General features: G+C 35.4%; 1 protein-coding gene and 1 long non-coding RNA gene across 3 annotated transcripts in view; one reads left to right on the top strand and one right to left on the bottom strand.

Annotated features, from left to right (window-relative positions):
• Window positions 1-9,533: 9,533 nt before the first annotated feature.
• On the bottom strand, window positions 9,534-14,604 carry LOC109054954. Its single transcript, XR_006161106.1, has 3 exons — window positions 14,466-14,604; window positions 13,382-13,503; window positions 9,534-11,517 (listed from the first exon to the last, which is right to left on the bottom strand). It is a non-coding gene; the product is annotated as an uncharacterized LOC109054954 (long non-coding RNA).
• LOC109055013 (succinate--CoA ligase [GDP-forming] subunit beta, mitochondrial) overlaps window positions 14,437-25,976 on the top strand; it is a 97,220-nt gene continuing 85,680 nt past the window's right edge. For both annotated transcript variants that reach the window (XM_042766190.1, XM_042766191.1), the window contains exon 1: window positions 14,437-14,561. In XM_042766190.1, coding sequence (XP_042622124.1) covers window positions 14,478-14,561 — 84 coding nt within the window. In that variant the 5' untranslated portion in view covers window positions 14,437-14,477. The remainder of the gene's footprint in view (window positions 14,562-25,976) is intronic.

The raw sequence follows: 25,976 nt of genomic DNA, 5'->3' as shown, positions 1-25,976 counted from the left end.
GTTTGTTTGGTTGTTGGACTGATCGAAAAGAGAAGGAATGCATTTTTTGTTCAACAGCTGCGTTAGCTCTGAACCCAATCAGAGACCCTGTCAGTTAAGACTAAAGAAGGCATTGATTTTAGTCAAACAAGTCCCAACCTCAAAACCTTATCCTGGGAATGTTAGATCAAGTTAAATTATAGTTATACATCTCAAAAATACTGTAAATAATTCCACAGATTTGCCACGGCTAGAATGTTTGGAGTTCTACTTCTTTTCATTTTAATGTGTTTATTATATCTCTTTCAGAATTAATTAAAAATGTACCTGTTTTCCAATCATTTAGCCGGAAAGCTCTGCCTTCATCCAATCAACAACATTGGTTAGAACCAAGACCCCCCTACTTTTCTTTTTCTTTCTTTTTTGATAATCTGTTTAACTCGGATGTACGTTATGATACAGAAAATATCTGTCACTACATCTGGGACACTGCAAATGTAAAAATGCATGAATGTCATTGCATAAGATAACAAAATATCAAACAAACTATGCTTGACCTTTACTTCACTTATTTCACAAATACTTATATTCAACTGGTCCCAAGTACATTATCACTGTAACCACAGGTGCAATTAATCACATTCACTTTCACCAGAAAGTTCCCAAATAGGCTACTTTTTGGTTTTAATTTGAAACAATATATCTTTTATTTCATTATTTGAAACCTAACAAAGAAAAAAAAGTATTATCTTTTTAATGCACTTGTTTTCATTGATATTTATACATTTTAAGTGTATCTTAATGCATTGTGAAATGGTAACTAAAATTGTGTTTTAATGAACTGATTATATTAAAGTCAATATAAAACAAATAAATAAATAAAAATAACATCACTGAATCAACCTGTATCATCAAAACAAGTTTTTATGGGTTACATCAGGTAGAAATAGCTCTTTACAGCAACAACTGCAGTTACCACATTTTATAGTGTGGAGTCACTTTAGAGACCACCATCTATATAAAGAATAAAAATACGAAAACTTTAACAAAGTAACAAACCAATGTCACAAGATGACACTTGAGCTAACTACTTGATGAAACCATCACTTACTGTTTTTGATCATACAGTGCTGCATTTCCACTGTAAACCTTACAATTATTAATCTTGTCATCCAGAAAACTTTACTGATATATTCTACATGTGCCATCATCATAATAATGTTATCTAGCTAATTTCTTTTTCTCCCCAAGATTTTGCCATCATTTCCCAGCAAAATTAATGCTTTTATAGCTGTATAATTACAATTCTTTTTTTGTAAATAAATACATAAATATTGAATAATTATAATAAATATAAAATAATTATTGTCATAAAACATTTGTATTATAAACTGTGGCCAGCTGTCTATTTTGACTGAATCTTCTAGCCTTAGGATTCCCAATGGAAGTTCCCGCTTGATGCACTAAAGGAGGAGAGTAGAGCTGTGTACACAGAGACCTGGGGAAGGTCAGCTGGAGGGTACCTGACAATGTCTTTAGCCCCAGAGGAGTTTCTGCAGACTGAGATGAGATGGCCCCATCTCTACACTACATGCTTCCAAAAAATGAGTTGCAGTCCTCTGGGAATACCTGTCATAAACAGTGGGAGGGAACAGCGACATATTCTTTAGACCAGTTCAACCAAATCCCCCAAATCTACAAATATATATACAAAGAAAGAAAGAAAGAAAAAAAGTAGGGCTTAGAAAAAAAATACCTGGTCAGGGAGGGTTCTATAGGAGCAGGCTAGAAATAATAATCATAATAAAAAAAGATTAAACAAATAGGCTTTCGCCCTTATATTTTAATGGATTCTGTTTTAACTCAAACTCCTCCACAGTAGAGCAAAGAAAAGAAGAAGTGCAATTACACACCTGGGGAACTCCGATCTGTAATCATCAAGACTCCCATTAAATGCTGTGTGACACACAAAGAATTTCAATGAAGAAAATCTGCTCTGGAGAAATCCAGATGCTATATTTCAAGAAATTATACACATGGGATGTTATCTGAGAGGTGCGATGCTCCTCTGCTAATGCACTTGTTATTTCAAAGGTTCAAAAAACATTTTTTATTCTCTATAGATTTTTTTTTTTTTAACAGCGACACCTCCAAGAATGTTCTTTGTTAATATAATGATAGCATCAAGAACATACACTCAGCTGGATCTTAGCGTATACTACACCCACTCAACACTCAGCAGCAACTGTGGGCTCACCAGAGCCGCATGTCAATCCTCTGTCACATTAAACACCACCTTGGTGGGTTCCAGAACAAACCCTGACAGCTGGTGTCTTAATTATCTAGGCCTTTTCTCTCCCCTTCTCTCTTTCGTTCTCATTCTTTTCAGGTTGTGACATCTCTGTGTGATTTCTTAGGTGAAAGGGTGTGAGGGACATACGCTGCTGCACATCTGAGGGGGAGAGTCGAAGGTGAACAAGGCTTGTGTACACACACCAGCTTGTTTTGCTCGAGAACTGGAGCTTTGAATGTGTCCGCTTTCATTTCAAAAAACAATAGGCCCATTCACAATCACCTCCATGGTTTTCTTCTGAAAACAGCAGACCTCTTGGCCAAGAACATCGTGGAGGCTTTATTCTCTCCCTTTTGATATAGTGGAGCTATTTATAGAAGTTTTCTAATCATCAAAACACTCTGAGACTGCTCAGAATACAAAAGCCAGAGCACATTAAATGCGGGGTGAGTAAAATGAAGCCATTGCTTTATATGAGCATCCAAAGATAAAATTTTTGAGTTTTTTTTTTAGCAGTTTTATTATTATTTTTTAATTTATTTATTTATAAATTCTGTTTAGACTTAATTAATTGGTTAGCATCTGACTACATTTGCATTTCAACACTTACAGACCCATGGGCACTGACAATGTTTTGAAATCATTTAAAAAAATCCTTAATTAATGAACTTTTAAGAAAGGTGACAAATTGTCATAAAAAATTATATAATTATTATCTATATGCAAAAATATGCAAATGCTGGGGTCCATGGGATAGATATATAGGCCTTTTTAAAATACATAGAACACACACATACACGCGCGCACACACACACGTGCACACACACACACACACACACACACACACACACACACACACACATATATAATGTATCTCCATGGACCCCAGCATTTGCCATTAACCAGCTTACATGAGTTAAAATTGGTAAGTTAAAATTAATCGGATTCAGTTTGGTGAGGCTTTTAGAGTGGTCTAGGTTATTGATTTTGATTTTAGCGAAGGCCTGGATGAGAAGATCATAAGACCCAGACCACAATGAACAAAAAGAATGAAAGTAGTCAGTGTGGTCACACTTGCAGAACCACATTGAGATGAATGACATAGTTGATATCTATGTGAACGCCGCTCAGACAGAGCTTCACATGCGGAGAGACATGCACAAATAAACAGCTCAAAATAATGGAGCTGGACTGGAATTCAGAATCCAGACTGTGCTGTATGGTGCAACTGGCAGAAAGCCTGTCTGAAATAGTGACAGCAGAGCAGAGGAGGGGATACAGTAAGAAAAAAAAAAAGACCTGAATTACAATGAAAATGAAATATATATATATTGTCACATATTTGTTTAAGCAATGTTATATTATTTCTATTTAAGTGCCATTTAAGTGTCAAAACAACATTGTTTCATTACTGAATGAATAAGGGTTTGCATGAAATGGTTAATTCAATGATTCAGTGACTCACTCAAACATCTGTGTCTTGAATGATTCAATGACTCACTCATAAAGCAGTTGCATCTGAAATCTCATACTTCCCTTCTGCAGTACAGCAGGCGAAAAAAGAGTAGTATGTACGAATTCACAGTATTCACAGTATTAAATTAGTGAAAAGTACCCAGATGACTAACTACTTCCAGTGAGATTCCCAAATGCACATCCAATGGACAGTCCCTGTCCATTGTCCCCTATCCCTCTAATTTATTTAAACAGCTCAACCTTTTACTTGCTGCTATCTTTTATACTACCCTTAATACCTCCTCATGCATGTAGTCATATTTCAGCTCTATATTCTGGAGAGTGTTTAATGAATTCCTAATGGTCTCTGATTTACATCATGGACTGCATAGTCTCCTGTTCTTTTAATTAATATTCTACCACTTTTCTTGGAGAATGCTCATCATGCATTCATGGGTCATGGCTGGGCTGCAACGCTTGATACTTCCCTCCAATATGAGTCCTTCATAACACAGCCCTTGGCATGGTGATACGAGCTCTCAGCCCGGGGTGCACCTGTAGGCCTGTCTGTGAACTGCACCCCTTGCATAAGATTCAGTTTAGGCCATTTGCATGAGATCTAGACATGTAAGATCAACCCAGCTTCTGTTTGGGTCTTTTTGTTGAAATCCAGCGTAATTTGTGCAGCGGGGAAAAACAACTTCAGCTGGGATAAAAGGGATAATAATTAATTATTCATATGGTTATAAATGCAGGAGCATAGGCTAATGGCCCATGTGGCATTATGTAATAAAACACTATAATTATGTTTTAAGAATATTTTGTAGTCCATTATACATGCCGGAAACAGATGACGAATTTCAGAATTATTGCAGCACATGAATTTCTTTATTTCCATCTGTCCTAGCTCTATATAATCATTGCGAAAAATATATACTTTACAAAGCCGTAATTAGAATATAATTGTTTTTGGGTCTAGATGAGCACAAGTGAATTAGAATTTGCTGAATCGTACCCAGATTTATTAGTTTTCCTATTTTATAGTCTGCTCTCTTGACACAGCGACTCACGATATGCAGAGAATGTAATCTTGCGTGAAAATGACTATTAAGATTGTGTCAAAACAGTCATTTTTTCAGCCTCGCTTTCACAAGATTGCAAGTTAATGCATCAGACTCGACAACAGTGAGCGGATGGAAAAGACAGCAAAATGAACATGAGCTAAAATAGCACCCAGGGGAGATGTTTGTTCGCCTCTGTTCTGCTGCCACAGAAAACAGGGTACATTAACGAACTTGGCCGTTTCCAAAAAGAAAGAGGGGGGAAGAGGAAGCTGCTTGAGATTCTGGAGGAGTCGCCCCTACCATCACCTCCATCTTTCCGCCGCTCTTCTCCGCCTGGCCAACCTGTGCCTTGAACACAAAGAGCATTATGCATGAGCCCCAGAAGGTCTGTGAACATGCTCCATCCTGCCACCCCTCTACCCAACCTTCACACAATGTCACAGCTGCCCCTTAAAAAAGATTTGTTATCCTCTACCATTCTCATCATAGTGAAGCAATTTACTGGGTTAACTCAGACTCTCATGCTGAATGATCTCTATGAAAAAAAAAAATAATAATAATAATAATTTGTGCTGTATGTAATTAACTTTACTGTGACACTACCATGGTATCAGTAACAGAAAAAAATAGTATTGTATTATTATTATTATTAACATAAATTAAAAGACACACACACATATACACACACACACACACACACACACACACACGGGCGCGCGCGCGCGCACACACACACACACACACACACACACACACACACACACACACACACACACACACACACACACACACACACACAGACACATTTTACTGTTATTATTACATTAAGATCATGTAAAATATGTAATAAGGACAATGTGAAATAATTACCTTAATACCATGTCCCAAACCAAGGTATCTGGTTTGTTTGAATAAAGTTCTCACAAACATGACAGACAGAAACGTTTACTTGTCAAAAATTGCTTTAATTCCCTCTGCTTTCAGTTTGTTATCAGGATTTATATTATCTGCAAAAGATTCATAATATAATTTAATAACTGGTAAGCTTTCACATTTTTAAAACATTCAAATATTTAACACTGCCTTCAGAAATTCATCACTTAAAAAGAAATAATCACACTTGTGTCTAGGCCAAAATATTTCATTTTAAGTTTAAATCATTCAAAATATTATTGTCTAATATATGTTTTAAAATATTAAATATTTGAAAAATATTTTAATATAGTTTGCATATTTTAGTTCATGGTTTATAAGTTTATCGGCCGAGGTCAGCTGCCCCTCGGTTTATGTTCAGCCTGGTTCAAAAAGGTAACATCATGAGATTGCAATGAAGGCTTAGGCTGAAAACATTCGGTATGCTTACCACTAAAACTAATAAATGAACAATGCTTAATCTAAGTATTATTATGTGGGTCTCGCCTGTTTACGCTGCACTAAACTTGTACGAGGAACACCAATCTGCAAACAAGGAAAAAGATTTGTAGAGATCGTTTATGACAATGTACTGCAATCAAATGAATATGCATCAGTATGTCTGAGATCATCTGCATTATCTCTGTCCTTTTACAGTTGCTAAATGTAAACAGATTTGACATTTACAGATGCTCACCACTGCTAAAACGTGTAACTGACTACAACACAAACACAGCATCAGTTTATCACTTTTCTTGCTACTTTAGTTGCTTTTTCACCTATGCTCAGGAATAACTAATTATTTCTAATAACTTGCCACAAATTGCTTTTAATATTTCAAAGTTTTGTAGTAAAAAAAAGAAGAAAAGTGTTATCATCGCTGAAGAAATGACAGACACCTCTGGACACAAGCACCGCAAGCTGAAGAAATAAAATACTTTACAATATCATCTTTATTATAGCCGACTTCTCTGACTGAACTAGCGAGGAGCAGTTAGAGCCAATGAGAAAATGAAGGTAAGATTAAATAAAGTTTGCCGCATTCACTTAGACCATGTTACCATAGAAACTTGTGTACTATTTGCTCATCACAGGTGCAGAAATGAAAACTCCCAAAGAGCTCACTGCTATGATTATTTTTAAGTTTACAGAGAGACTTAAACTACTGTCATCAACGTCACATCATTGCTTTAACCAACTTTATCAGAAGAATCCTTTCAAGACGGCAAATACTTTCAAAGGTCTGGAGCTAAATTATGAAAAGTAAGTCAACTGAAACAACTCTAAAAAGTATTTCAATTGCTTTTTGAATGTTGTAAGGTTATCTGTTTTTTAATTATGTTAGTTTTGTTATTGATTTTTTTGATTGTGTGCGTTTTTCATCCAAGATGTTCATGTCTTTCTTTTTTCAGTCGCAAAGAAATTAAGTTGAAGGTCCAAATTGCATTTCAGTGCAGCTTCAAGGGCTCTACACGATCCCAGCTGAGGAATAAAGGTCTTATCTCATGAAACGATCGGTCATTTTCTTAAAAAAAAAAATATATATATATTATATATATATAATATATATATATATATATATATATATTTATATACTTTTTAAACATACAGACTTTCCAAACAGCTGACCCCATGAGTGCTGCATTCCACAAAAAACAAAACAAATAAAAACCACTGTGTCACTTTGAATTCAGAGAAGGGGGATCGCTTGTGGTGTGTGTTCAAACAAATATTGGTTTTGTGTCAAAAATACACTTGAAAGTTGGATATGTTAATCTCATTGCTAATGGCCCTCTGAAAGGTTTCTTAATATTCTCTCCTCAGCCCACTACAACAGAGCCTGTCTGCAAAAGGTTAATTAGTTGCAGGTCCCCTGAGGGCCCATAAGTGATGAGAGCTTAAGATAGTGAAAGAGGTTCCTCGGCTCATAGCGACACAACAAGGTTAATGGGTCTCTCATATCTTTCATCCATGCCAACCTGCACTACTGCCCACTTTGTCAGCATGCTGAGCCTGGGAACGCCATGCTATTATAAATAAGCAGGTTTTGTCCCAATGCTGAACCAGCCATTAAGTTACTTTGAGATGTGCAATCATAAATAATCATGCTCTTTTGCTTAGTTCTCAAACACTAAAGCAGCAGGTTCTGTGCTCTGTAGCGAGAGCCACATCTGTTTTTGAAACAGATGATTTTCTCAGTTTTTTTTTATTCAATGTGCAGTCTGTTCCTCAAGCAGCTGTTCCTCATTTAAGCAAGGTGAATTATATCCTCACAACACAAATGACAGGAAGAACATAGAAAGAAAACAAAAGATTATTCATTTGGGCCAATGATGTGACATTCATTTTTATTTATGTTTTTGTCATTTATATTAGTTTATTTAAGTTAAAGACAAAGTTACAATGACTTGAATAAGCCTCTTTAATATATGTTGTACAATATATTTCTGAAATAAAACTTCATATCATAATGAAGAAATAAAACCTCTTTGAAAGAAATGAATAGATGAAGATTGAAGATGAAGATGAAGAAATAAATTATTGTAAAGAAAACCTTAAATAGTTGGGCCTACTTTATTATTATAATGTTATTATATAAAAGACTATCATACATCAGTATTTCAGTGTAACAACAGTTCATATACCAAAAACATCCTGTTTTTAAAACCATATTTAAAACCAGATCCAGGTACTCCTCTTCCTCTTTAAGATTCCAGATTAGTGTTCAAATTATACCAAAGCTATACAATCAAATATGTTCATTCACTGTCATATTCTAATGTTCTGCATATTCTACTAAACTAGTTTGTACAAACAGGTGATGGTAAAATGGAGAGAGGGAAAGCTTTGTTGAGGACAGCAGAAAGGGGCAGAATTTTATAGTGTGACCTGTTACTTGAAGATAAAAGCAGGTATAAGTGTGCAAGGTTTGAGCATGAGTTTCATATTGTTGGATCCTTCATGTGCACTTCTAAGCCTTCTTTTGTGCTTGAACGCAGGGGAATGTACCAAGCCTGCAGGTGATGTGCTCTGTAGCAGCTTTGAAGTCTATGATTTGAAAACTGTTTTAATTTGTTTGATTATTTTTTTTGCTGATGAGGTTATTGGGGGAAAAAATATTATGTGGATATAGATATGTTGTTGTGTTTTTTTTGATTCAAAATATCAAGCAATTACGTTTTGAGAAGTGTGACCATGGTTACATCATTCAACGTAAGAGAAGGATGTGTAACTATAAAAAGCCATTACTGTTCAAAAAGTTTGGAATAAGTACTTTAAAAAAATAAAAAATAAATAAATAAAAATGACTTTTTTCCAAGGTTACATATAAAGTGTCAGTAAAAAACATTTATAATGATACATACTGTATATATATAATATCTATATATCTATATATATATATATAGATAGAGAGAGAGAGAGAGAGAGAGAGAGAGAGAGAGAGAGAGAGATAAAAAATGACATATACTGTATAAGTAAAAGTGTTCATACTAAATTTTATTATACTGTATTTTAATTAATAAATTTATTTTTGCTGACAATTGGGTAAAACCGCTTTGAAGGATAGAGACAAAGATTATTAAAGATTTAAATTGACAATTAAGTCTATTAATGATTATTAGTCTAAATATGCCTGACAATACATTTTTATTATAACTTTTTTTGTAAATAAACTGTTAAATTGAATTAAATTTAAATCACAGTAAAATGCATAATAGTTATTATTTTTTGCTCTAAAAAAAAAAAACAATTAAACAGGACACATTCTAATGTACGAAAAAAAAGAAGCTTTATTAACCTTTACTGTTTTGATGCTTGAAAACCCCTTTTCGTATTTGACCCATACAATTCTTTTTTTTTTTTTTTTTTTTTTTTTTGGCAAAAGTCAATATGCAAGACTAAACGGATACCGAGAAATTGGATAATGAACAGCACGTCTGAGTCACATCAACAGAAAGCAATATACCCATTCTGCACACTGTGCCTTTTGAATTCTCCTGTGGATATGTGTTTAGCAGCTCTGCCATGGTAAAGCTCAAATTTGTTTACATGGATTGGCAGGACTATAATACGGCTATGCAGCTGGTTGAATCATCTGTGTTGAATATAAATGCACGCTGCTCTTGCATACGTGTACTGTACACTACCATATTAAATCACATCTAGTGGCTGAACTTGAGTTTAGAATCAATGCCCTGGTGGCAATGAGAGTGATTTAGTGTGCACTTCTGAAAGATTTGGCACTAGAGGTTAATGATTGTGTGACAACTTCAACACATTCAACATCAGTGGCTCATATTCTTTTTGTCCTCTTGGAATGTACATCTCCTTTCTCTCAGAAACAGAGGTATGAAATAACTGTTATCTATGCTTGGAATATCAAATCAGTGTTGATCATGCCAACAAAATTACTGATCAAAATGTCTGTTGACAAAAGCCTCATTTAAAACTGTGTTTTCTGTGATTGGATCACTTACCCATATTTAAAGACAGATGCATTATTGCATTATTCTTAACATTCTCTAAAGCAGTTGAGAACTATTTTTCATTTTAGTGAATTGGTGGTGAATTTTGGTGATGTTTTTGTAAGATCTTCTTCCCCATTCACGGTTGGGTTTATGGGGAGCCCTTCAAGCTTATACTAATTTGTAAAAATCATACACTTTAAGAGAAAATAAATGTTTTTGCAAGCAAATGACATGATTTAGGACCGGACAAAACGCAAATAAAACACAAGGACTTAAATACATCGAACAAACAAAGGGAACTAATAGAGCACAACTGAAAGAAATGACTAATAAAATCAGTAACCAAAGTAATTAACAACAAACGCGACAGGCAGGGAGAAAGCAAAGACAGAAATCAAACTTAAATGGAACATCTCTCTCTCTCTTTCTTTAAAAATGTGAAAATTAGCAACCCCATGAGTTTGAGTTTTCACTCAGATGAAGAGTTTATGCTTTCTGCGACTAGGACTGAGCTGTTGACTCAGCAGTTAAACGCATTCATTCAGCTCTTTGCATCATACTCTTGTTTCCACAGATTACAAAAAAAACAAAAAAAACAAGACTTTCTTACGGCCGTCTAAAGCCACACAAACCAGTGTCGAAATTGAATGTGAACTCAAGGCCATTTGCAGATTATAACTACATTTTATATACTAGCAGTTCCTCAGAAATATTCACAGCCCTCGGTGCTCAGTGTGGTAATACTCTAAAAGAAAAATCGCCACGGCATTAAAAGGTACCACATCCCGTGCACAGATGGAGTGTGCCACCGCTTCCCATTCCTTTTAGTGGGAGATGTACCGCCAGCATAGTAAAATGAAATGGCCTTATTTGCATTGAGCTGGAGGAGAATAGCTTTTAAAGTGGGTTAGGGTGAAGGGGAGCAGAACCAGTTTGAGGAAGAAAAAGAGAGAGACAGAGAGAGGTAAGAGGCTTAGCGAGCTTTAGGGCTTTGGTGTTTGGAGAACCAGACTGTGAAAGGAAGGGAAATTAGGCGTCCCTCACATTTCCCTCTTTCTCCTTTAGCTAATGAGGCCAATAGATCCTAGCTGTCAGAGTCATACTGACGTCCAATGAGGGGGCCAGATGTTTTCAGTTTCGCAGTGGGGATCAATAAAGCTACCTGCGTAAAGGGGTTAAATACATTGATCATAAAAAGAGACAGCCTTGTGATCTAAAGCTCATGCAGGAAAGCTTCACGGCCTCCAACTGGGCTGCTTGTAAGAAAGGATGGAATTGGTCCCACCGTCCTCAGGCAGGCATTGGTTTTGGATGTTTGATGTTCCTAGGGCCAGCCGAGGAGGAACTGAGAAGAAATGAAAGCAGAATCAACTACTTATGAAAGAATTCACAAGCTCTTGCACCCTGCTCACAGTGTTGAAAGCAGAGGAGGTGTTATCACTGCAGCGCAACATCTGGGGTTTTCACATCTCAAGGGAAGTTTGGCATGAAACACGTTCTCTGCAGAAAGAAAGTAGCTGTTCTCGAAAAAGGAAAAATACTGGCGAAATATTAGAAACAGGAACTGTGATGCAATACCACAGTCTTACAATGGCATGGGATTAAGAACGATAGCCTGAAACGATAAATGGCATTCATGGGATTCGACCACTGTACTGGAAAAGTTTGCAGTCGAAACACTTTTAAATTTAAATACAAAACGCTTCTGCAGTAAATGTGACAGCAGCATAAATGTTTCAATAAGTGCTGCATATCAATGTGGTATGAGAAGCAAAAAGCTTTGTTCGGTGGGCTGAGAAGAATCCTCGTCCTTTATTAAACATCCAAGTTCAGGTCAGCTTCATTACCATAATACAGAGCTCTTATACCATGAAACAAACATCCTCCCTCAAAAAGACAGCTTGGTCGACAGATTGAGAATATTGTGCATAGTGTGCAAGTTTTGTTTGTGTACGACGGCTGGATTTAAAAAAGGTGAAACGTAAAGAATACACCACACAATGAAAATATGGATCTCTTCCCATTAAAAAGTAGCCGGAAAAGAGTAAGTAATTTGTGAAATAAATCAACCTAAGCTCATTGGAAAAACATGCCTATACCTGTATCTTTGAAAAACTATAAAAAAACATAACTACGAATACATACAATTCACTGCAGTTTCCAGCTGAAACACCAACAACTTTTATACATTTTTCACAAAAATTATGCTAAAAGGGTAGATTTATAGATTAAAAAAGGCATATTCTTGCATGGTTTTCTTGCAAAATAACATATTGTAATGCAAAAACTGTTTTAACATTTATAAACTAACACATTTTGATGTTTGCATCACATAAACAACAGCATACATACTGCTTTTCTGATGTAGTAAACTTGCTTGGTAGCCCACCTGGTACAGTATGGCGTGTGATGCGAAACGCTTGGGTATAAGTCTGGTAAAACACAAGTCAAAAAAAATTATATTTCATGTTTGTTTATCTCATGTTAACTCTATTGGTTTAGGGCAAGGTTTACTGCAGGTGGTATGTTATTTTTAAATGCGATCCATTATTAACCTTTTTTGCGCTACTCACCGGACATTTCATTTCCAAACTACCATGATATTTACAACAACCAGCATAATAAAATGTTGCCAGATTCACATTGATCTGTTTTGGATAAAACTTCAGATAAAAAAATAAATAAAACTGCTTTTAGCAAAATTTACTGGACATTTTAAAAGTGTTGGGAAACGTGCAAGAAGCAACGTAATCTGTTTGCAGAAATGTCATCTCAGGCACGTTTTCCCAATGAGCTTGGGTTGAAATAAATACATAACAGAATAAAAAAGGCAATAGTGGCTCTTCTGCCATTGCAAAATGTCAATATGTGCTGATCTGCATGTTTTGGTTTGAATGTATTGAAGGGGCAGAGGTTTGTTTATGTGACCACAGTGTGAAGAAAAGAAAAAGAAAAAGAAAAAGAATTGGGGGAAGGAGAGAGATGCTCTCATGTTCTCCAGGAGTGGTTCATCATCCTCTCTCAATGGGTTTCTGCTGACACACATCAGTTTGAAGCAAATGTCTCTCTGTCATAACCACAGCTTTTTATGATCATTTTGCCCTTCCTGCCCTTTCACAGTGTCAGAGAGTAATGAGTGCTTTTAGAGAGTTGAGAAGAGAGTGAGAAAAGATAGATAGATTGTGTGTATGTATGAGAGAGAATCAAACCTCCTCCCTCTGATCAACGCTAAAGAAACACGCCACCAAGTTTGGGAACCTGATATGCATCTGATCCAACCCATCAAACATCCATCATGGCATCCTGCTTTTGTGTTGATCTTCTTTATCTTCTGTATTGTTGAAAAGATCATTTGATTAGTGCTGACATGATTAAATCATTTAAAGCTGAATGATGAAAACATTCAGCATAGTATGTAAATATTAAATAACCTAAACACACAAGACAAGACAAGACCTAAAGACACAAGACTAAACAGTATTAAGATGTACTCAGTCAAGATTAAATAAATGAAATCAGACACAAACGGTCTAACTTAATTCTTACATGTTTATATAGGCAAGATGTCTAAATGTTATCTTTATGTTTATACTAAATTATTAAAGAAAAACAGAACACATACAGAGCATACTTTTGGCAATAATTAATTTAGTTTTAATAATTTTCTAAATAATTTAGATAATTTATTTAGATTTGTATAGGCAGTATTTTTAGTTTATTATATTGACCAAAAAATAAAAAAATAAAAATCCATTATTAAACAACTATTCAAATTTTCATCCAACAATAATAACATAAATTATCTAATATGTGAGGACTTTTGCCAATAATAGAAAAATGTATTTTAATAAAAAATAATACATAGAAAAGTTATGACAAACTAAGATGGGAGGGGATGCATTTATACCAATAACAGAAGTACATTTTATTGTATTACATAAAATTTTGTTATTAAACAGCTACTCAAATGTGCTTCCATAACAATATTTACATAAATGATAATATTTATGTAATTATCTACATTTGCATCTGCAATTTTCTGCACTTTATGTATACATAAGAATTTATAGTATACGTTCGCATAACTTATATTGAACATTTGTATACAACCAGTGCAGATGAACTTTTGTGCTACCGCCTAGGGAGGTAAATGAGATAATGTTACAGTGCAAATAGTCCAATCCTGTTCTTTAGTTGCCTGACAGGTTTTTGAAGACCTGCAATTAAACACTGCAAAAGCTAGCCAACGCTCACCAGTACTCCTCACACACGTTTCGGCGCTGCAGGACTTACTTCCGGTTCAACATGGCGGCATCCATGGCATCCCAGGCGGCTGTGAGAGGACTCCGAGCGGCGAGCACTAAACAACTGCTTGTGAGCCGAAACCAGGTAACAGATCGCGGATTTGTACGTTTCTCCTCCAGTGCGTGATGTGACCAGCAGAAGAATGTAGTATTGCGTGCCGCAGCTGCTGTCTGTCTGGTCACAGCGCCTGATAATGATGAATTATTCTGCACATGACAGTGAATATATGCACAAATACTCATTTAACCTGGAATGGCTTCATTTAACAAGCGATATGAACAGATGCTTTAATAGAATGACACACAGACTGTCCTCCAGCTCAGTGCTGCTTTGGAGAATTGTTCAGTTTGTTTACTCTACTTGTTAATTTTAAACGTAAACAAGGTGTTTGATAACGACGTCAGCATATAAATATGTTAAAAAAAAAAAATAAAAAAAAACACACACACAATACGTGATCTAAAATGCGGGCTGATTTTGTAAACAAGGTGTTTGATAGTGTTGTTTTTTTATTTTTGATTTGTATTATTTTTTTATAATATATGTTTTGTTTTTTTTTTTCTGTTGTTAGTAATTGATATTTATTTATTTTTATATTTTATACTCTTAAATACCTTTTTTCTAAAGGTTCGGTTCTAAAGTTAATAATCTGAAGATTTTATTCTAAAGATTCTAACCAAAATGAAGAGTCGTAAGATAATAATTCTGTATGTCAGCTTGTATTCTGCTATCATCTCTGGAATGCTGATTTCTAAAGTTGATACGTTTTAATAACATTTGAGTGTTTTGGGGGCTTTTTTGCTCTTTCTTTTCACTAGAAATGATTGTTTCACCTTCAGGTTTGTCCTCTATTCATTCAGTCAGTGAGCAATAGTCCAGAATCATGCCCATCTGTATCAGCCTTTGACCCATCAGTGATGAAACTTTTTTCTGCTGAGCTGGCCAATAACAATGTGCTGTCAGTCAATGGCAGCGGTTTAAAGGTCATTTTAAATATTTATCTCATGTATACGCAGATTTATCTGCTGTCATAATGTTTGTGTTTTCTGCAGTGTAAGTTTTTTTTTGGCCGATTGTCTTGTGGTCCTCTTTTGGGCTTGCAACATGAAGAGATTTTTAATGTTTCCTTCTTTTGGGTGTCATTTGACTTGTGTACTGAAAACAGACCGTAAACCAGGACAACAGGACAAAGTAGATCAACTCTGCAGTTTCAATGGAAATTCAGTCGTATGGAAAGTCAGAGGCTATATTTTGACATTATAGAACAAAACTCAGAAGAAAAGTTTCAAGTAGGTCATTGAATAGATCTGAGCTGCGCCTTCCATTCTGTTTTAATCCTGACTGATATCCCTAAATAGTTCAGGGGCTGTTGGCACATAAAACAAATGTGTTGGTTGTTAGAGGACAGAGGCTTGCCCTCTTTAAAGGAACAGTTCACCCAAAAGTTAAAATTTGCTGAAAACCTACCATCCTTCAATCTATTGAAAAGTCTGATGAGTTTGTTTTCTCATCAAAGACATTTTGAAAACATCACATCTGGATATGGATTATTGTGACTTTTTTTTTTATCAGCTCTTTGAACTCTCATTCTGACGGCACCCATTCACTGCAGAGGATCTATTGGTGAGCAAGTGATGTAATGCTAAATTTCTACAGGTCTTCTTTAACAAAGAAACAAACACCTCTATATCTTGGAATGGACTTGAGGTCTTTTTTACTGTTTCTTTAAGAATGGTTGTTTTTGTCCCAATACTGCACTGGAATCAATGGAATAATCAAAGCATAAGGCATGCATAAATATTTCTTACTTGTAAAGAGCTGTTTTATAGGGCCCTAGAAAGGGTTTAGTTTATCAGAACCTCCATAAATTATCAGGTGTGTTGTAACGCATTCATACTAAAATATAACCCATCTACAGGCATCTGATAATAACAGCAGCTGTAATTTAATAACAAAATTCTGTTTACACATTATTGGCTTCACAATAAACCCATTTGAACAGCACAGATGTCATGTCTGCTTCCTTCAGACATCAATACCGTCTTAAAACAATTTTATTCTGAAATTACTTCACAGACAAAGGCACAGCATCTCATAAATCTGTATGCCGTGTTTGCACACAGAACAAAGACTTTAAACATTGGACGTTCTCTGACTAAAAAAAACATCTTTCCAGAGCCTTTAGTACACACAGCTAGTTGAAGCACTGCCTGACCTGATTTTGTGACTTCAGTCAATTTATTGATTCAACTCCCAGAATGCAGCATTGATGTCATCATGAAAATCTGCTTTTCAGTTTAAATGTATTTTTAATTAAGTTACTTAACCGTTAAATACACTCAGTTTCTAATATCTGTTACTTTTTTGACCTTATTATTATTAATTTTGTCCCTGAACTGGAGTTTCAAAGTTATATGGAGGTTCTGTGCTGGAACGTGACATTGGATCAACACCAATTTAGTGTAAAAGCATCACTTCATTACTTTGTGCAGTCCACTCTGCTGCCATAAGATGTGGTTTAGTAGTGCATGCAGAGTGCTTAGCTAGCATATATTTTCATTTCTGTCGTATAATGAGATGCAACCCGTTGCAACAGGGCACAAGCCTCATCCATCTGAGAGAGGGCTTGCTCTAATGAGAAAGTACATAGTGCCGAGTGCAGTTATACTATTTTTTAATAAAATGACTTATTTAAGTCTCGTTTGATATCTGGGAGAAGTGACATCTTTATGGTAATAGATCTTTAATGGATAGGTTTATCTAAGCTGTTTGTAAAGACATTAAGGACCTTCAGATTGTATGTGTGAAGGTCAAAAGTAATTCAAAAAAGCATATTTTTAAAGCACTCAAGTCGAAATGTGATACTGACAGTAATGAGATGCAGATTGGGGCAGCTTTTTCCATTTTTCTCTGAGTTTGGACTTCTCATGTTTGGATCAAATCCATGTTTCACCATCTCCTTAGGAATCTGGCTGCCAGCCAGTTCTTGACAACGATCAATGAGCTGGTTTTTATTAATCAGTGACTGCATACTTTGAAGTTTGCACTAGTGCTGAGTAAAAAAGAAAAAGAAAAAAAAGTACATTTTCCGATTAATCGTGATCTTCGCTTTATCGATCACAAAATCAATTGCTGAAATCCCAGGATCAATCTTTTACTCTATGCCAGTGTTAGCGCTTTTCACCGTCAGCGAATATACAGTACAGTTTAAAGCTGAATTTAAATGTGATTAGAGAAAATGTATTGTATGTGTGCTGCAAAATAATTACAAGTCTCTCTAAGTGTTACCACAGATGGCACACAATAACCAGTGTATCAGATTCATGAACAAATGATTCTTATGAACCGGTTCTTATTAGTGATTTAAACGCACAAAGTTAAACCAGTCTGATTCACAAATGAATGACTCCTTTGGGACGGTTCTTTAACAAATCATTCAAAAAGGCTTACAAACTCAGGACATACTTTGAATGAGTCAGCTAAATCCTTTACTTAATTAACTTACTGAATCTGTCAAGCGTAAGCGTATTTAAACCTTTTTTATACTCTTTCATTGAAGTATTTTTAATAATCTAACAGTGTTAATTACTAATTATTAGTGTGTAATTAAGCAAAAGGTCTAAAAGAGTCATTTGTTTGTGAATCAGACTGTTTGAGCTCCATGTGTTTTATTCACTAAAAAGAGCTGGTTAATAAGAGTCATTTGTTCATGAATCAGATTATACTTACATAGTAATATTTTTCTATAGATTATTAATAATAATTTAATACTATGCAATAAATGCAATTACTTTTTCATATTTTAAAAGTTCCCTGTATAATTAACCCCAGTGCCTTAGAGATCATTTCTCTCGTTGGTAAGCAAAATAGACATATTGTGACTGAAATATACCTGTATTAATCAGAATCGATTTAATCAAATCAGAATTGAATTAAGCACTAGTGAATCAGAATCAGATTGAATTGGAAAATTTGTATAGATACCCAGCCCTTAGTTTGCTTGAGTCGTCTCACAGAACTGCACACTTTTTTTTTCTTTCTCCTCGAGCCTGATGTTTTACAGAATCTTTTTTTTTTGGACTTTTACCACAGAGACAAGAGGCAGTGATTAGCCAGCTGCCAGTCCGCTGTATTGGAGCTCAGGAGCCGTGACTGGCAGGTAGGTATCACAGCGATTCTCTCCCATCTTTTATGACAGCTCGAAAATTAGAGATGGCTTGTCAATGACAACAGCAAAAAAAGAGAGATGGATTTAAGACAGGCGATGGCCGATAACGCCAACACCGCCTCAGAAATTCCTGTCTGGACCTAGAGATAATCCCAGAGCTGTTTTCTCCAGCACAGCCCTCACTGCACCAAGGCCGCATCTCCAAACTGAAAGGAATGTTTGCCGCTGCGTTTCTCCTTCAGGGCGGGGAAAAATCTTTACGCAAAGATTGAAGACGTCAAAGCTAATTCACCTCACAGTGCTGCAGCAGCTTGAAAAGCTCGACTGGAGTGTTGAAACAGGACCAGGGGAGTCTGCTGGATGAGGCTGCTTGTTGAATATTTTAAACGAGGGGTGGGAGGGTGCGACGACTCTGGTGCAAGAACTTCAAACAGCAGGCGTCTCTCCCATCTGTCCACAGTGAGAACGTATTTACATTTCCTGGCCGCCAGGGATACAGTAGAGCAAGTTTGCTGTAACCGGATTTAAATATCATTTCGCCAAGGTTAATAACCATTTCTGTAACTCATGAGGGCTATTTAGGCTTTTTCAATAATTTAGGAAGGCAGCAATCATTTAGAGTTCTGTCGGCAGTCTTTTGAAGGAGAGGTGCCTCTTTTGAACACTCCTTTGGGACTCGTATTCCGGTCCATTTGGGATAATTCTTATTTAATGATGATTATGATGAGGTGGTATTTAGTGCTACAGAAAATTAAAAGTTGTTATACAATAACTGCTGTGCCAATGACAGTTGTGAAAAACTCTGTCTGTCTGTCTAGCTTGATAGTTATTCAGTTGGTTTGTGTTCCCAAGGATGTCCAAAGGCTCATTTTTAAAAGGTAAAGAGCATTTTAAACATTTTATTAAAGTTCACATTCTGTCATTAACACTCAACCTCATGTTGTTACAAACTTGTATCACTTTGTTCTTCCATTAAACACAAAAGGAGAAATTCTTCAACTCTGCCGGTTGTTCTTGTCCATGCAGTTACAATGAATGGTAACAATAGGAACATTCAAGTTTCAAAAAGGTCAAACAAGCACTCTAAATGTCACAAAAGTAGTATTCGTGTGAAAAATAGACTGAAAGTCATGCTGCGTTTCCACCGAAATTACCCGGAACAATTGTAACAGGAACTTTTTTTCCACGAGAACTATTTCCCCCCAGACCTGTTGCTGTGTTTCCACCGCGGTCTGAAGTACCGTGAAGATTAGGCAAATAGTCTGGTGACGTAGGTCTGTGCGCATTTCTCAATACAAAGTATGCAAATTTCGGACTTGCATCCTCGTTAGTTTGGACTTTGCATGTTTGACTCGGGAGTGTGATCTCCCGCGGACGGGATGACGCAAGTCCGGTAATTCTACAAACGGCAGTGTACTTGATAACATCAGTCAACTCGCCTTGGCTACTGCAATTTTCCTCACTGTATATTTACAATAATAAGAAATAGGATATTAAATACCACTGCCTCCTTTCGTTTTCATTTAAACATAATAAAAAGTACTTAGTTCAGGGAAATGTGTATATATGCAGCCTACATTACAATGAAACGAAATATTATATCAATTGCCTCTTTTTATTTTCATTTTAACATAGATAAATTGAATAAAGACCAAAGATTACCTGTTAGATTTACCCAAAACGAATGATATCTTATGTTTAACCACTAAAGAGACATCAGAGCCAGCGGCAAATGTCAGAAGGACTAGCTGAGGTGAGACTGCTCTAGGTCCGATACATGAGCACCGAGCTCCCACTAGTCGTGTGGAGCTGATCGTCTCCGAAATCGGTGAAACACATTTTTAAATAGGTGCTGTCTTTTATAAATAAACCGAGTTTTAAACAACTACATTCTCACCTGAAATACTTCAGTTCAAAACTACAATTGATGACACAATAACAGTAATATTTTGAAAATTATCCGAATAAATGGTGGTTGAAATCACAGTGCTGTGTGAACTCAACCAATCAGCATGTTTAGTGCCCAAGTCCCACCCCCAAAAGTTCCGGACCTTTGAAAAAGTACTACCTCGCAAGCAGGGACTTTTTGAGGGGCATTTATTTACCCGGAACTTTATTTAGATCCTGGTTCCTGCGGTGGAAACACACCGAGTACCAGCCCAAAGTCCTTAATTAAAGGGTATAGTTCCTGTGGTGGAAACGTGGTTATATATTGTTGTTCAAGAAGCCACAGTGACTGGATCATTGAGTAAGTTGAACTTGCGAACCAGATTACTCGGATTCATGAATAATTCAAACCAGTTTTAGTTTACCAAATCAGGAGATACAGTGATTCAGTGCTGCTTCTCCCACCAACACACTGAGATCTAAAGTCAATTTCAAGATAAATCAGATAAATACTTTTGAGATAGAGAAGTAATTTTAATTTCAGCTCGTTTCTAACACAAAAATTAGATATGGCAAATGATCCTTCAGAAATCTTTCTTATATGCTGATTTGGTTCTCAGATATTAATAATGGTCTTTACTATTATTATCAATGTTGATAAAGTTCAACGAATACCATTTATTTGAAACAGAAATTTAAAAGTCACTTTTTTTCTTCTTTTTTTTTATCTTACTAAATCTTGTAATCTGTCTTACACTACCATTTAAAGGTTTCCACAAAAGTATTAAGCAGCACAGCTGTTTTCAGCAATGCTAATAATAAAAATGTTTCTTGAGCAGTAAGTCAGCATAATAGAATGATTTCTGAAGGGTCGTGTGACCCTTCAGAAAGGGTCCACTTTTATGGAACTTCTGCATTCTTTATGAAGCTTGAAAGCTTCAGTTCTTTGAAAGTTCACTGTAATTGCAATTAGAAAAGTGTATGTACCACAGGAAGAAAAAAATAATAACTCAAATGGGTTTTGAAACAACACTAAGGTGAGTAATAAGTGAACTCCTTTTATAAAATCATATAATGAACGATTTAATGCCCACTTCCATTTGTCCACAAACTTGACCTCTCTCCTCTGAATGATGTTCCTTATTAACTATGCTAATTGCTAAATTCATATCTGCAGAGAGTTTCCTTCACCTTCAGCCCGTGTCTGTCTTTAAGAGATTAAGGCAAAAGCATATCCCATGATGCAAATCTCTGCGATCTAAATCCTTTGACATTCTCTGCTGACTCCCCCTAACTCTCTGCTACAGTAACACGCGCACACACACACACGTCATGGCCTAACGGAGCCCTCTTGTAAGCTTATCAAAGGCTGCTGCTCATCCAGTGCCCATCTGACCTTGCTGAACAGAAGTCATAGGTGAAAATCAGACTATGAAATAGAGCTTAGAGCATTTAGAGGTCACAAACTAACTTTATTTGGCTTTTTCCTAGCACACAATAATTAAATAATTGCTTTGTTATCCAACATTGTGACTTCGAAGATATATTGCTGTTCTAAATTAAAATTGTTTCACCATTTGTTCCTGTAATCACAACATTTCTCGAATTATTTCTCAATTTCTCTAAAACGCTAAAACTATGGAAATACACCTTATTAAATCTTTGAATTATCTCAGATGATCTTACAGTAATGAACCCTGAATTATCAACAGCATTTTATCAGCTCCACTGTTTCGTTGATTGGGACAGTTTTAACATTGGTATTGTATTATTCATGATAAATGGCAGCTATCATTTCTAAATGAAGTAAAACAATTAGTTACAATCAGGAATGGGAAAATGTGTAAATTTCTTAAATCAAAACGCCCCTGAAGGATTCCGCAAGTTAATTAAATGTGAGGCCATTTGGAGGTGCTAATTAAGAAGAGTCATTTCAAAGGGTTTGGGGCAGAGCTATGACTAGTAATGAGGATTTTAACCCCTGGAGACTGCTGGCCTGTGTCTGCGCTGTGAAGGATCTGATACAGTTCTTAAACACTGTTTGTCGAAGCATCAGATGCTGATAATTAGGGAAAGAACATATAACAGAGCTGGTCCGGGTGGTTTAGTGTGTGACTAGAAATGTGTAACAGGTAGAAACCTTATGTTATGTTGTTATTTCTGCAAATAGTACATAACTTAATGATTTTTTTTTTTTTTACTCTTTCTAACCGAAGTATACTGTACATATATTTAATTTGTTTTATGAAAAGAAAAAAAAAAAAACTCCCAAAATACAAACTTTGTTTCTTTTTTTAAAGAATCTGAAGATTTGAAACATTAGATGCTGATAATTAGGGAAAGAATTAACATATAATCTGAGGAGGTCCATGTGGTTTGCTGTGCGACTAGAAATGTGGAGGTAATTCAGAGGTTTTCATTGTATATTTGTACTTTTTTTTGTACAGATTGGTCAGTCATTTTATGAATAATCATGTTATGAATAAAGAAAGTCCCTTTGTGACTTTAAAGTAACTAAATGATCATAAAATAGAATGGGGTTGAATCTTCAGGAAACATATCTGATAGCTGTTGTTATATTTACCAGCATTATTTTAGCATTATTTATATACTAATTAAAGTAATTATTAATCTTTTGAATTACATTTTTATTTTTAGAATTTCATTTAGTTATTTTGTTATGTGCATTTGTATAAATATATGTTAGTTTTCTGTTTTAGATTTAGTAATTTTAGTTCACCAACTTAAAGTTATTTCTTATTAAATTTCTTTTACCCAGGGATATATGGTGGTTTGATATATGGTGAAGATGGGAATACAGTAGGTTATGAATGCAAATTATGCAGTGATTATACAAACGATATATGCATTTTTAATTTTTTTTTTGTGCCATGGAAATGCATGAAAAATGATCTCTCTGGTTTAATGTTTTTATTATGCACAATGAAACAGCATTGCCCTCTGAAAGACCTCAAGAAAAGCTCCCATGAGCCCGTCCTCAGAAAATCTTCTTGTTTGAGCTCCTAAGCTCCTCTTCCTTCTCTCGGAAGAATTGGATTGGTCAGTACAGATTTGTAAATATCCCCTCATGAATATGCTGAGGTAAAAACCTATTTTTCCCAGTGGGGACAGCAGTTGTGTTGCTTAATATTTTTTCTTTTCTTTTTGTCTTTCTTCAAGAACTTTTTTAGGAATCAGTCCTTCATCAACTTATGATTTCCATTCTCTCTGTCTGGCTGATAGAGCAGGCTAATGTCTAAGTCATGCTAATATTGAGGGCAGACTAATACTGTACTAAATGCAGTCTCCATTGACTTACTGTCTGGGTCTTTGGCACATTAAGTAATTCTGTTATATTTGTGCCTGTCTGTAAAATCCGTGAAAACCCCAGCAGATTTCACGGTTAGTGGATGAGTGATTAAATGTGATTCCTCTCTTGTGGTTTTGTAAGGACGAATGTTGATTTCTTTCTTTCTTGTTTTCTTTTGCATAGTAATTGTGTCTCATCCATCAACTCGATGCTTAAACATATCTTCCTGAGTAACTCTAACACTTCATGTCTGTCTGGCAAGAAGCCATGAGATCGGATCTCTAAGCAGCTGCTTGCTGCACATTGGTAATGGTGCATATGGTCAGGCAGACTATTAATGTTAGTTAAAGATGACGTGAAATCAGAATGGATTATATGAATTTCTATAATCCATGTTCAGTCTTATTATGTATGGTTCATTAGTGCACACTGTAATTCTTATGTGGTATGTATATAAACAATGTGATGTGTCAATTTACTTAAATGAATAGTTCACCCAGAAATGTAAATGTGCTGAAAATGTACTCACCCTCACAAAATCTAAGATGAAGATGGGTTTGTTTCTTCATGGGGAACAGATCTGGAAAAAAAAAAAAAAAAAAAAAAAAAAAAAAAAATTGCTCAACAATGGATCCTCTGCAGTCAATGGGTGCCATCAGAATAAGAGTCGAAACAGCTGACCACATAAACATCAACACTTGAACACATTAACACTTACTGCATCTACTATTTCTAAACTTTTTAAAATTACTAATTTTAGTGTTTTCAATTTATTTACAAATAACAGTTTAGAATTTTAATATTAGCCATTTGTTTGTTTTCTTACATTTGAATTGTAATATTCGGTATATGCATCCCTAAATATTAAATAATAATAGCATAGCTAGTGATTCACAATGTATCCATGATAATACCAGTATCTGTCATTATTGGAAACAGCAGTATTGCTGTGTGTTTAAGCTGTTGGGAACATTTTGTGTTGGTTTGATTTAGTTTGCAGTTCAACCGCTTTTATTTATTTTATTTTATTTTTATTGTAAATTGGACCTGCAGTGTGGAGAAAAAAAATGCTAAACAAAATAATTTTGTAATTTCATACATAGTGGTCATCTGTATTAGCCAAAAATAAAAACAAAAAAACAAAAAAAATATTTATATATATATATATATATATATATATATATATATATATATATATATATATATATATATATATATATATATATATTACAATTTTTCCTTGCAATGCTTATCATTGCATACTTTTCATAATCCAGTCACATCCAGATGCATAAAAGCCTCATCCTACATTTTTTTGCACTAAACATCCTGTTTTACTTGAAAACGTTGGTATTGAAGTTAAATATATTGCAAATGTTGTTTGCAGTTGGTTGTCTTTAACATATGGTGACATTTCAAACTCACTGTTTACTTGCACCCCACTCCACATTTTATAAACACCACACAAATAAAATTCAAAATGCAGGTTTTTTTTTCTTTCTTATCTATCACAGCTGATGAGAAGCAGTGCAGGTATCAGAATAGGATTATAAGAGCAATGACTGAGCCAGGAGTCTATTACATTCAAGAGCAGTAGACCCTTTCTAGCACCTTGGAGTGTTTTTTCCCCTTCGTCTGAAGTGTGCACGCATTACCTTCATATATCCAGCTGGATTAGCATAGACCTCGTCATCACTGCAGTGCAGTGGCCCATTCATTCCAATGGAGTATTACACACTTAAATCTGAACATAAGTAGATCTGTGATCCACCATGACAAAGTGTGCCAGATGCACAAATATAGTTTCATCACGCTTTTCTTTAGCTATTTATATATATATATGAATAATGAAAATCTGTGATTGCATATCATACACTTCATTATTTTTATCAAATAAATTATCAAGAAAAGGTTCTACAACCTTAACTTTGTGCCCCACTTTCTAAAGTTGATGTGAGGGCCTTACAGAGCATCTGCTATCCTGTGGAATTTGAAGCAACTGCTGCCACAGCTTTCCTCCGTCCTTTCACCTTTGTGAGGACAACGATAAGTCAAGATCTGCTGTGGGCCACCATGTCCTTAAGAGACATCTGGCCTCCCAGAGGATCCAGAGAAGCTGTTTCTTTCAATGCTA

This window comes from Cyprinus carpio, chromosome A11 (genome assembly GCF_018340385.1).
Source record: "Cyprinus carpio isolate SPL01 chromosome A11, ASM1834038v1, whole genome shotgun sequence".
Classification (NCBI taxonomy): domain Eukaryota; kingdom Metazoa; phylum Chordata; class Actinopteri; order Cypriniformes; family Cyprinidae; genus Cyprinus; species Cyprinus carpio.
This window is presented reverse-complemented; position numbering and strand designations above follow the sequence as displayed.